At 43.3% G+C, this 12,850-nt stretch overlaps 1 protein-coding gene across 2 annotated transcripts in view; it reads left to right on the top strand.

Annotated features, from left to right (window-relative positions):
• Positions 1-12,850, top strand: part of Pka-C1 (Protein kinase, cAMP-dependent, catalytic subunit 1) — a 417,464-nt gene that overhangs the window by 3,010 nt on the left and 401,604 nt on the right. Inside the window, exon 1 of one of the 2 annotated variants that reach the window (XM_080268796.1) lies at positions 9,377-9,509. The exons of the other annotated variant lie outside the window; for it this stretch is intronic. Coding sequence (XP_080124922.1) covers positions 9,464-9,509 — 46 coding nt within the window. The 5' untranslated portion in view covers positions 9,377-9,463. Of the gene's footprint in view, positions 1-9,376; positions 9,510-12,850 lie in introns of those variants that run through there. 2 annotated transcript variants of the gene reach the window in all.

The following is a 12,850-nucleotide window of genomic DNA, read 5'->3' as shown; positions in this document are numbered from 1 at the left end:
CGTTTGAGCGATATTCTTTGTGATTTCCATGGTAATTTTGACCTTATCTCCGTCGGTTAAGGAAGCGCCTTAACACCTCTACCTATGCGATTTATTTTTTATACCTGAATGTCCTAGTCGGAGTTAACGTAAGTCCTTCCAATATCGCCATAGGAGTAACGTGCAAAAGGATATTAACCAGCCATATCCAAAAATAAATCGCTAAGGAAAAGGTGTTAGGGAGAATCCGAGTCCAGGTGTCATCATATCCACAAATAAATCGCTAGACGCTTAAATGATACACTAAATTGAGGGAGAGGGAGGAGGAGGCCGAGGACGAGGTATATGGGGGAGGGGGGAGTGAGCTGGGGAGAGGGCAGTCAAATGGTGGGTGACAGCAACATGGAGGGGATTTGTTTGTGGCCACCCCTTACGGGATTAAGGCGTCTGGCAATAGATAGATAGATAGCCGCTTGAATGATACACTAAGTTGAGGTGCGCATTATCTTCCATACTCCCTAACACCTCTTTCTTAGCGATTTATTTTTGGATATGGCTAGTTAGTGTCCTTTTTGCTGGAGGTGGAAGTATTACAAAAAAATACAGTGAAAAATCTCCCTGAATATTGATAAAATCGTCTTGAGGTGAAAAGATTACAACGAAAAAAAATATATATCGTCTATCTAAGGGTTCGTCCATACAGGAGTTAATGGAGAGGGTGGAGGTGTGGATATATATGCCTGTCGACAACACGTGTGTCATCAAGGCAGGGGGTCAGTGTTTTCTAGGTCATATCCTTCCCCTAGAACACAACACGTAGGAATTTATATCTATCCTGAAGGGGTAGAGTTGGATTGACCTTATAAGAGCAAGTGGAGGTTGTCTTGGCTGCTACTCACTCCCCCACCCCCTCCCCCCACCCCCTCCCCCAACCCCTCCCCCTTCTAACCCTCCCCCCAACCCCACCTTCCAGCTCCTACCCACTCCCCACCCCTCCCCACCACCTTCTGACCCATCCTCCACTTCAGCCCTCACTTCCCCACGTCCTCATACTCACCTCCTACTGTCCCCCCCTTCCCCTTCCCTCCCCACCCTCGCCTCCCCACCCACACCCCCACACTATTCACCCCCATCTCACTAACTCCTCCCCACACTCCCCCCACCTCCCCACCACCCCCTCCTCTTACCTTCCCACCTCTTCTCTTCACCCCTCACCTATTACCTCCCCTCTCCCCACTCCAGTCTCCCCACCACCACACCCCCCTACCATCATTCTCCCCCCACACCTCCCCTTTTGGGCTCTCCTCCCCATCCTGTTTTTGTGATGGTTTATGGAAGGGGAGATTGGGGAGTTTGGCACCCCTTCTCTCTCTAGCTCTCTCTCTCTCTCTCTCTCTCTCTCTCTCACATTGTCTCTCTCTTTATCTCTTGTCTTTGATTCTCTCTTTGCATCTATCTCTCTGTCTATCTATGGCTTTATTAATTTTATATCTATCACATCTATGACTGTCAAATTAGGTGTCTGAGGATTTTTGAAAGTTGTATAACACACACACGAGAGAGAGAGAGAGAGAGAGAGAGAGAGAGAGAGAGAGAGAGAGAGAGAGAGAGAGAGAGAGAGAGAGTGATTTGCATAGAGTGGGTTATATCTGTTGACTGAGAGCGAGTGTGCAAGTGAGAGAGAGAGAGAGAGAGAGAGAGAGAGAGAGAGAGAGAGAGTATAAATCAGTGCCAGATATCAACATTATTTTTATAACTCGAAAAGCAAAAAAAAAAAAAAAATCTCGACATAATTTTCGACTTTCTACCCATTAATTTCTTCAGTAGACGAACCCCTTCCCCCCGAGCACGTCTTCTGTATATTTCATACCTTCAAGACGATATATATTTTAGACCGGGCGACGTGGAGGCGATTTGTTTGTGGCCACCCCGTATGGGATTAAGGCGTCTGGCAATAGATAGATAGATAGACTTTTTCCCGAGGGCATAGGTGTAGGTGTGGCCCTCCTTAACCCCTTCACCTCGAGGCTGTTCTCCTAAGCTGAACAGAACGGCTTGGGGTCGGCTTGAACAAGGTAGAGAACGCGTCGTCGGTCTGAAGGGGTGGGTTAACTTTATTTCTGACGCTCAGGAGGTGGTGTTAGGCCAAAGTTATGAGCGTTCTTATTGCAGTCTTTCCAGTTTATCTGTCCCCTTTATCTATCCATCTATCTATCAGTCAATCTATCTCAGTTTATGTATCCGTCTGTATGTCTGTCTGTCTCTATCTATTTGTATATCAACTTAATTCTGTGTCCATGTGTCTGTCTGTTCGTGTCTATCTGCATCTATCTATCTATCTGAGCATCTTTCTGTTTATCTATTTCCCTGGTATCTCTCTAGTTATATCTATCTATCTCGCCTTTTGTCTATCTATCTGAGTGCAAAATTCTATCTGTCTATCTATCTATCTATTGCCAGACGCCATAATCTCTCAAAGTAATTTCTTATCCGTCTATCTATCTATCTGTCTGTCTATCAGTCTGTATGTTTGTATGTCTGTTTTTTTGCCTAATTGTTTCATTTTCTGTCGTTTAATGTTTGTCTGTCGCTGCTTTTCTTGCCATTGCGTGTGTTTGTGTCTGTGTTTGTTTGTGTGTGTCTGTGTTTTGCCTGAGAGAGAGAGAGAGAGAGAGAGAGAGAGAGAGAGAGAGAGAGAAAAAAAAATTATTTGAACACTGTTTTCTTTGCTCGATTGATTTTGTGTTATGTCGAGCGTGTGTGTGTGTGTGTGTGTGTGTGTGTGTGTGTGTGTGTGTGTGTGTGTGTGTGTGTGTGTGTGTTTATGGCACATTTGTTTCTGTAATGTGTGTAACAGTGCCAAACACCCGAGCAAAAAAAAAAACAAAAAAGCAGTAGACAGGTAAGTAGGTAGGTAGGTAGGTAAGTAGGGAACAGTTTAAGGATTTGAATCTCATAATGCAGACTTTACTGATCTGCCAGAAGACCCGCCGACTTGTCATAAAAATACCCCCGCTAATACCAGTACACCAGTCCTGTATCGAGACAGCCCTAGCGTGTATTCAGTATGGACGGTGGGTGTTAGCGCCGAAGTGGTGACATGTGAAGGTGTCGGAGGACTATTGGGTCTTGGGATAGGTCACTGGCCCCGAGAAACAGGCCCTGAAGCCTTTGCCCAGAGTCGGACACACACACACACACACACACACACACACACACACACACACACACACACAGCTGGCGCTATGTGTGTGTGTGTGTGTGTGTGTGTGTGTGTGTGTGTGTGTGTGTGTGTGTAGTTATATCTTTGCATGTTTCATAATGTGTGTTTACATGTGCGTGTCAAGTGGAAGTCTCATTCCTGTGCAACTTTTGGACTGTGTGTGTGTGTGTGTGTGTGTGTGTGTGTGTGTGTGTGTGTGTGTGTGTGTGTGTGTGTGTGTTCGTAATAAATGTTCATTTCGTGTTTGCTTTACATTTATGTGTTTTTCTGCTTGTTTTAAATGTTTATCTAACGCACATATGTACGTTTTATGCATCGTTTTCATGTGTGCGATTGTTTGCGTGCATGTGTGCGTATATAATGTGTATGCATGTGTGTGAGTATTTTTATGTATGTGTAAGGATTTGTTTGTGTGTGTATGGGTGTGCTTGTGTGTTTGTTTGTTTGTTGCCTACTGTATCTCCATTGTTGAGTTTTATTCATGTAATTTTCTTTTGTTGAAAGTGTTTTGTTTTGATTGTGTGTGTGTGTGTGTGTGTGTGTGTGTGTGTGTGTGTGTGTGTGTGTGTTTATATCCGCTTTTCTTGCCTGTTTTCCAGCGGCTTAAGGCTTCTCAGAGCAGGATACGGAACGAAGACTGCGTAAACACACACACACACACACACACACACACACACACACACACACACACACACACACACACACACACACACACACACACACAGATTAAAGAAGGCCCATCTTAACCCTCCCTCTCGTAAGATGTCTCCCTGTCTTAAGAAAATCGTGCAAGGGGCACTAGAACATAAGGAAAAGCATGTCATCGAGAGGAGGGGGTCAAGAGAGCGTCCTATAGTCCATTCACCTTAACTTGGTCTAGAGTTTCGTCCCTTTCGTGCTTCATGCAGATAAGTGGCAGAAAGGGACACTTCTACGGCTCTACATTCTTTCCATAGCACTTCTTCGTGACCAGCATTGCATTGTTTTTTTTGTCTTCTTTTACAGCGTAGTGTTTAAGATGGAGAAATGGGAGTTTTAGGTCAAGTTAGAGTAGGAGTTGGAGTTGTATAGTAGTAGTTACGAGAGAGCGAGCGTAACGAGCGAAGAGAGGAAGCGTAGCGAAGCAGTGTTTACATTCAGCTGAGAAATGACCGACCCGGCCCGACCCGACACGACACGACACGGCCCGACCGCGATGGTTTCCAGAGGCTAATAACTTTCCTACTGTGTGAGATGCAGAGGAGAGTCTTTCAGCAGGTAGTAGATAAAGGCAAGAAATTTTGTTTTTAGGTATACAGTATATTTTCTCATGAGACCAAAGAAACCCCTTGGAATCCCAGCTTTCCAAGGGAGTGTACCGAGGGCTTCAGTTGACGTGCTCTACTATGAAATCGATGTAAAAATGATTTCCTGATCTAACATTATATTTTCTTGCAGGAATTCTAACCATCATGTATCGGATATTACGTTCATAATTTTATACGAACGTTTATTCAGTGTTTAGGGGGTGAAATCAGCAAGGGTAATCGCCACATTTCTTCGTTTTAGCATTCGATCAATAGCCAAGCGTTTACCGATGCAATTCGTTGACACGGCAAGTCAGGAATTGTTTTTCACTTTCATATGTTGATCGCGTGCTTGTGTGTGTGTGTGTGTGTGTGTGTGTGTGTGTGTGTGTGTGTGAGAGAGAGAGAGAGAGAGAGAGAGAGAGAGAACGTGAGAAAGAAAAATATTTTAGCTCAATTATTCTTCTCTTATTGTTCAGCTACCTCACCAGAATTGTTGAAAGTTTACACCAACATGAAATTATGATAGACCTATGTACAGTGAGCAACAGTAGTCGTGTCGCGGTTTTGTCCGAAGATTAAATGTAACTCGTGAAACATTATGAACCGTCCGTATGACAGACGGCGGAATGTACCAGACGCTGAGCCCGTTAGCTTATGTTTTCACCAAATTTCACGACATGATTATTGTTGCTTACTGTACAAACGCTCGCTCGCTCGTCACGCGCTTACAAATCGCACTTTACTGGCAGTAGTAGTGGTAGCAGCAGCACCAGTAGTAGTAGTAGTAGTAGTAGTAGCAGCAGCAGCAGCAGCAGCAGTAGTAGTAGTAGTAGTAGTAGTAGCAGTAGTTCCAACACCATGCTCATCAAAACCTGCACCCACCATCCTCCTTTCCGTGGGTAGGGAGGGAATTGAGGAGCGTTCTTATAACCAGGCAGCTCTACCGTCCACTCATATCAGTGCCACCACGTGAAGGCGTCCCTCTCCTGCACGGGGCTAAGCTAGATTAAGGATAGTCTTGTAGTGGGGGACTGAGTAAAATTATATCTTAGTAGTAAAAATGTTAGAATAGTGGTAGTAGTAGTAGTAGCAGTAGTAGTAGTGGTGCTGTGGTAGTAATAGTAGTTGTAGTAGTAGGAGGAGGAGGAGGAGGAGTAGCAGTAGTAGTAGTAGTAGTAGGAGTAGTGGTAGTAATAGTAAGGGTAGTAGGAGGAGGAGGAGGTAGTAGTGGTCGTATTATTATTATTATTATTATTATTGTTGTTGTTGTTGTTGTTGTTACTGTTGTGAGTAGTAGTAGTAGTAGTAGCAGCAGTTGTTTGTTTTGTTGTTGTAGCAATAAATGAGTTCAATAAAAACGTCAGCTGGAACTGTAAAAAGTGCGTCTCCTTCTTGTCTCAAATTGACAGCCGAGTTTCATCACTTCGTTGTGGTATTGGGTCACCCTCATCACCTCGTATATTCCTGGCACCGTCTAGACTTGAGGGGGAGAGGGGAGGTGGAGGGGAGAGAGAGGGGAGTTAGAGCTGAGGGAGTGATGGTAAAGGGGACGGTAGGGAAGGAAGAGGCAGTGGGAGGGAAGGGGACAGGAGGGAGGGGAGGGGAAGGGGAATGATTAGAGGGGAAGGGAGAGAGAGGGAGGTGGAGAGGGTATGAGGAGATGAGGAATACAGTGGGAGGAAAGTGGGGAGGGAAAAGGGTATGAAGTGAGGGGAGGGGAGGGGAGATTAAGAGATGAAGAAAGGGGAGAGGAGGAGAGATGGAAGGGACGAATCGATGGGAGGGGAGGGGAGATGGAGGGAGAAGGGGAAGGGAGGTGGAGGAGGATAAAGTGAGGAGAGGGGAGGGGAGGGAAGGAGTAAAGGGGTGGGAGAGGAGAGGAGGGAGAGTGCAATACGGGGAGGGGAGGTGGAGGGGAAATGAGGAGAGGTGGAAGAGGATAGTGAGGGGAGGAGAGGGGAAATGAGAGAGAAGAGAAGCGGAATGAAGTGAGGGGAGAAAAAGGGAGAGGGAAGAGAGGGAGGGAGAAAGAAATGAAGAACAGTGGAGGGAGGGGGGGAGGAAGTGAAGAATGGCGGAGGGAAGAGGGGGGGAGGAAAGGAGGGGAGGGGGTTCAGTGAAGGGAAGTGTAGGGGAGGGAAAGTGAGTGGGGAGGGAAGTGAAGGGGGAGAAATGGGGGTAGAATAAGGGTGTGGGTGAAAGGGGGAAGGGGAGGAGCAAGGGGTGGGGGGTTCAGTGAAGAGGGGGGAAGAAATCTAGAGGGGAGAGAGGTTTAACGAAGGGAGGGGAGAGAAATAGAAGGAAGAGAGGGTAGGGAGGGGGAGGGAGGGTAGGGGGAAATGGGGAGGGGGTGGAAGGAAGGGGAAAAAAGGGAAGGGGGAAGAAAAGCTGGGTTCAAACACCTTTACGGTCAGAAATAAACTTGAAAATCCAGAACTTGTATCGTGAAGGTCAAGGTTGCATGACTTAATAGGGAGCATTTCTCTCTCTCTCTCTCTCTCTCTCTCTCTCTCTCTCTCTCTCTCGTTCAGTGTCTTTTTCTTTTCGTCTCCTTGCTTTCTCTTACTTTTGTCTTTCTTTCGTTTTCTCATTTCCCTCCTTTCCTCTCTCTCTCTCTCTCTCTCTCTCTCTCTCTCTCTCTCTCTCTCTCTCTCTCATGTATGTATGTGTGTATGTATGTACCGTATGTATGTGTATGAATGTTCTTATGTATGTATGATTTTTACGGTGCTTAAAAATGAGCATATATATATATATATATATATATATATATATAGTCACAATAAACTGTCGGAACAAAAATAAACCGCTCAGCAGGATAGGGAGACGTTGGCAGCAGTGTGTGTGTGTGTGTGTGTGTGTGTGTGTGTGTGTGTGTGTGTGTGTGTGTGTGTGACGCATCCCTCTGTTCACGTGCAATCATTTATCCTTATAATGATCTCCTAAAGCTGGTGATTTTTGAGTCGATATGAGAGTTGGCCAGCCTCCTTGTCTAAAGAGAGATGCACAGAAAGGAAGCCAGAATCAAGACCCGTCCGTTTGAAGATGCCTTTAAAATACTGGAGGTCGTAGGCAGGGGGAAAGGCGGATTAACGAAGATAGTTGTAGAATTAACTAGTTGTATCAATAAAGAACACTGGGTAGCGGTTAAATATTCGAATTTTACTGAAAGGGGGTAAGTGTGGGTTGGTTTAGGGGTGCCGAGTGCTTTCCTTGCTTAGCCGAGAGAGAGAGAGAGAGAGAGAGAGAGAGAGAGAGAGAGAGAGAGAGAGAGAGCTGGGCACCTTTTTGTTAGCGATTTATTTTGCATATTACGTCATAACATTCGAAAATTAGGTAACATATGCTTTTAATTTCGAAATAATTTGCTTGAGTATCACCTAAGAGTACTTTGAGGTGTAACATGCAAAATAAATCGCTAAGAAAGAGGTGTTGGGGAATCCCTCAAAGCCACGTAAAATCAAACAAATTAATGCTTGTTATTGCCTCTCTCTCTCTCTCTCTCTCTCTCTCTCTCTCTCTCTCTACTACGTCCTCGGAGTGAAGGGGTTATTCAGTTTTACCAAGGGCCAGACGATTTTATTCAGCTTAGAAAGGACGTTCTATGGCTGAAAAAAGCTATCTGTCAATAACCAGACACCATAATCCGATGAAGGGGTGGCTTTCTTTGAGTTGTACTGGGAGGGGCACTAACCCTCCTCCAACCCACTTGTTGACACGTAGGGAACACGTATGGGCTGGTTATATGGTTACCACCCAGCTTTGTTGATGGTTTCCTGGCCTACAGGAAACCATAAGACTTGTCACTCAAGGTAAAGCACCTGAGAAGGAAAGAAGAATAATAAAGTGACAGGAAAGATGGGAGAAGCAGGAAGGGAGGATGGCAGACAGAAAAAGAATGATAAAGGTGAAGGTAGAAGTAGGCAGCACTACATCAAGTGAGTGGATGATGGTCGCCACCACCTACCACAACTAAAAAAAAAAAATAACCTTGTATTATATATTATTCCTTCAGAGTAAAGACGATTTTTTTTTTCGCATAAGGAGAGATTTCTAGTCGTGGAGGGGTTAGTTTGGGCTGTGTAACCCGTCCACTTCGGAAAATCTCCCCTAAGCTTCGTAAAATCGTCTGGAAGTTCAAACAGTAGAATGGGAAAGGCGTCACCAGAATGAAGGGGCTATGTATACAGTTATACGCTAATTATCAGCCAGTAGGTACGCAGTAATGTTGTAACGCATGCATGTTGCTATGTAGCTAGATAAAAATGTATATTATCACGTTGTAATGCCATTAAAAGTATACTTTTCACTGATCACTGGCCACCAAAAATATATACTGGTCTCCCTAGAAAACTTTACATTTTCTCTCAGCGACGGTTACGTTCTCTAATACTTCGTACGGTAACTATTATATAATTTAAAATTATCATATTAATGAATTTTCATATGGGTTTTGACTACTTAATGTATTGAAAACAATATGCTTTAAGTTGGTATTACCACGATTTTTAGTCAGATTACGCGTAACTAGGAAACTCGTGAAGAAAAAATAAAATATTTGCAACTTGTGGAACCTCCCGTTGCCATGGAAACCCACCTCGCTTCGACGGCCATCTTGGGCGCAGCACTGCCGCCTTGAATTGATTACTACGATAGAAAAAGCAGTGACATTGTGTACATATATGTGTAGCGGCCGCATGATTGGTCTTTATATATAGATATTATAAGTGAAGAGTATCTATCTTTGCATTACGATGTCCAGATTAAGAGCTTGGGACATTCCTTCAGGAAAACCGTAGGAGTGAGTGGTTGTATTCCTACGCCAGTGTTAGTGAGCAGACGGCAGGCTCAGGGATGAGCGTTTAGTTGTGCTGTGACAGTGATAATTTACGTGTTGTGAGTGGTTCTTTTGGATAATATCACACTGGATACAGAGTGGAGGGGTTTGTGGCGTCTTCCAAGCTTGTAAACAATGGGAAATGCAGCCACAGCCAAGAAAGGAGACCCTGCAGAGAATGGTAAGTAGTTATACTTGCACCAATATCAATATCGTCTGCTAGCCGAAGGCGCCAAATCTCACTAAGATGCGGATACACCTGTGTTTCATAATATATGAAGCCTAGGCTCACTGGCTAAGTGATATATTTACCAGAATTATTGTCGCAATTATCTAAAGTATATTACTTATGCAGGTCATGTGTATCACCGTTGTGTGGGTTTTTAATACAGTGTATTTGCATTTATGTTGCTCCGTGTCGCATTGGAATAGAAACAGCTGATCAAGAAAACCCTGAAGCTTGACTGATATCGACAAAAACTGTGAATAGTGCTTACTTTGTTTATGGATACCGTGATGATGCTTGGGGACGGGTACAGTTTTCAGTGAGAACATCAACCCTGAGTTAGGTATGGAGTAGAAAACAGCATTATGTAATGAATATTTTTTTTTTCTTGCAGACGCCAATAGTGTTCAGCTTCAGGGTAGCGTGGTAAATGCATTATGCGTAAAACTAGACACTGGCACTTTGTGATGTTCTTTCATCTGTAGAAATCTGCATCATAACTATCATTTCGGTAAAGACTAACAAATTGTATAGACTAATAGAGATCATTATAGTGTATCCACCCATTTAGGAGAAAAGTATGACGATTGACGTATACATTTGCAAAGTATGTGTTGCAACGTTTAGGGCTGAATTATCGGGAGAAGCGAACACCGTTGAACATGAAGGCTTTGTTATTTTCCCACGCCGTGCCAATAAATTTCTAGACTATTGTTTGGATGTCGGATTGCGATGTGTGTGTGTGTGTGTGTGTGTGTGTGTGTGTGGTAAGGGGAGGGTTGTGTCAGCCTTCCCCCACATCCTTTCATTGATTTGCCCGCTCACTTCATGAACTTGGCCCACCTCAGAATGCTTTAAGACTTTACAGGATACTCCAAGACCAAAATAGTGTTTATTGAGTCTACCATAATCACATAATTACTTCTCTTTGTGTGTGTGTGTGCGTGTGTGTAGTAGTAGTAGTAGTAGTAGCTTGTGGTTCCGTATGCTGTTTTTTTTTTTCTTTCTTTTCTGGTGGATAAGGTTGCCAATATCGCATCGCCGTGACTCAGTAGCTTGAACTGCGGTAGATAAATGGGTAACTGAAATGTGCTTGTGGGATATCAAGAAGTAAAGGAAGTCAGGCATGTGGATATCCTTCTCGCGTACCCCGCCAAGGCCACACCAAAACACACACTCGGTTGATCTCCACCTAAGCCGTATTCTAGATGGCATTCGTAGCACCTTTTCCGTAGCGATTTATTTAGCCGATTACATCTTAACATTTCCAGACATTGTGTTTACATTATTTTAAAATCGGCATAAGTGTGAACCGATAGCATTCCAATACAGTAAGATGCTGTAATGATATGCAGAGTAAATCGCCTAGGAAGAGGAGTTACGGGATCGACAAACCCTCTTAGAATACGACCCTTTAAGGACGTTGATTCACCAATAAACGTAGAACCAAATCTCTGTCGTAAGTGATATTTTTTCCCCATGATTGTCAAGGCAGGGCGGACGCACAAACTTCACATGGCACTACTTCGACCTGGAAAAAGAAATCTTCGTTGATTATCCTATATTTGTGAGTCAGCGTTGTGGCTGTTACGCTTTGGTTGTGATGTTTTCCTTGTCCTTCCTCCAAAAAATAACTCAGCGTCGTATTCTGTGTCTTTGGAGGTTTCGTAACATTACATCCGCAGCGACTTATCCTTCACGGTACTTCTCACTATCCCCGTATATGCTAGTGATGCTGTGTCGATATATAAACATTAGAAGCAGCACGTAAGTCAGTGTTAGTGTACTTTGGACTTAATAAAGATACGATAAATGAATAAATGATAAGGTGATATGAAATAATGCCACTTAAACACGTGAAGCTTTCCTTGCCTTCTTACACACACACACACACACACACACACACACACACACACCGAATTGATCTTAAATTAGTGAATCCCGCCCCTGGTGTCGTGTAAGAGTTAATAATTTCTTTTAACGATAAGAAGTCTCCATTGCAGTTAATTGTTGTCAAATCATTTTAGTTCGTTTCGTTCCTTTTTTAAGAGCATTTTTAGTTCGTTCTTCGTTCCTCTCTCTCTCTCTCTCTCTCTCTCTTGTAATTTCGCTGTAACATGACTGAAGTATTTTGTAGCTCCATGTGTAAGCGAAGGCAGATGTAAACAAGCAGTCTTGTTTTTATGTTAGATAACGTAACCCTTTCCATCCGGTCACATTTATTTTTAATTTTTCTTCAGTTTTTTGTCTTTTTCATTTTTTTGCCATCATATCTTGTTATTGAGCTTAGGAGAGACGTTCGGAAATGGAGAGATTATATTTGCTCTTTATTAACATTCAGCACAACAATCTTTTCTCCAAGTTGAATAAATTATTTAGAAAATGCCAGAAGAAAATGTCATCGGATTGAAGGGCTGGAACCTAGGAGTGTTTATAGTTACTGGGCGGTATTCTTGTATCGTTGGGAAGCTTACTAACACCTCTCCCTTAGCGATTTATTTTTGGATACGGATGGTTAATATCCTTTTGCACCTTATCTCTGCAGGGTAATGGGGGTATTAGAATCATTTGTGTCACACAGAGATGGACAGGAAGGTGTGAATAGGCAAAATAAGTCACTTAGGAAAAGGTATTAGGGAGCTACCTTAACCGACGAGAATACTGTCCTTGGTTTGTAGGCTTTTTTTTTTTTTTTTTTTTTTTTTTCGCAAGGAAGGAATCAAAGACCGGAAACCCGCAAGGTTATTCCCTCAAAGAAAAAAAAAAAATAATAGAGCTAAATTCAAGATCAGATTATTTCGAGATGCAGGGATACAGCGTTTGACAGAGGTGTGTGGATGATCTCCTTCCACACCTCTAATTTAGTAGGTCCTCACGATGCGTTTTCTATGTGATTTACTGAGAAAACTGAAGGTGTGAGAGGGCAAAGCTACTGGTCCCCGTAATTGGCTTATATAAACCACCACTAATTTGCAACAGCTGTGGGCATTTAACATGTGGAAATAGAGTATCATCACACTCAGAGCTGTTGGGTAATGTGGGGCAATTAATCTTCAACCTAGTAATCACGATGAAAGTGATAATTAGCAGTCAGACAAACCGTCGAAGATGTGAATCAGATGAGACAACCTTGACATTATTAATACTTCTTTGGATAAACAAAGAATAATAAATAATGTTACCAGTATATTGACGGTAAATGTAAATTCAGTAAATGATGTGCTTGAGTGGAAAATCTGCTTAGGTCTATTTTGTTAATTTCTTTGCCCGTGTTAACGCAAACCGGTTTAAAGATG

This window comes from Coenobita brevimanus, chromosome 29 (assembly GCF_032717465.1).
Source record: "Coenobita brevimanus isolate Jiangsu-jjx chromosome 29, ASM3271746v2, whole genome shotgun sequence".
NCBI lineage: Eukaryota > Metazoa > Arthropoda > Malacostraca > Decapoda > Coenobitidae > Coenobita > Coenobita brevimanus.
This window is presented reverse-complemented; position numbering and strand designations above follow the sequence as displayed.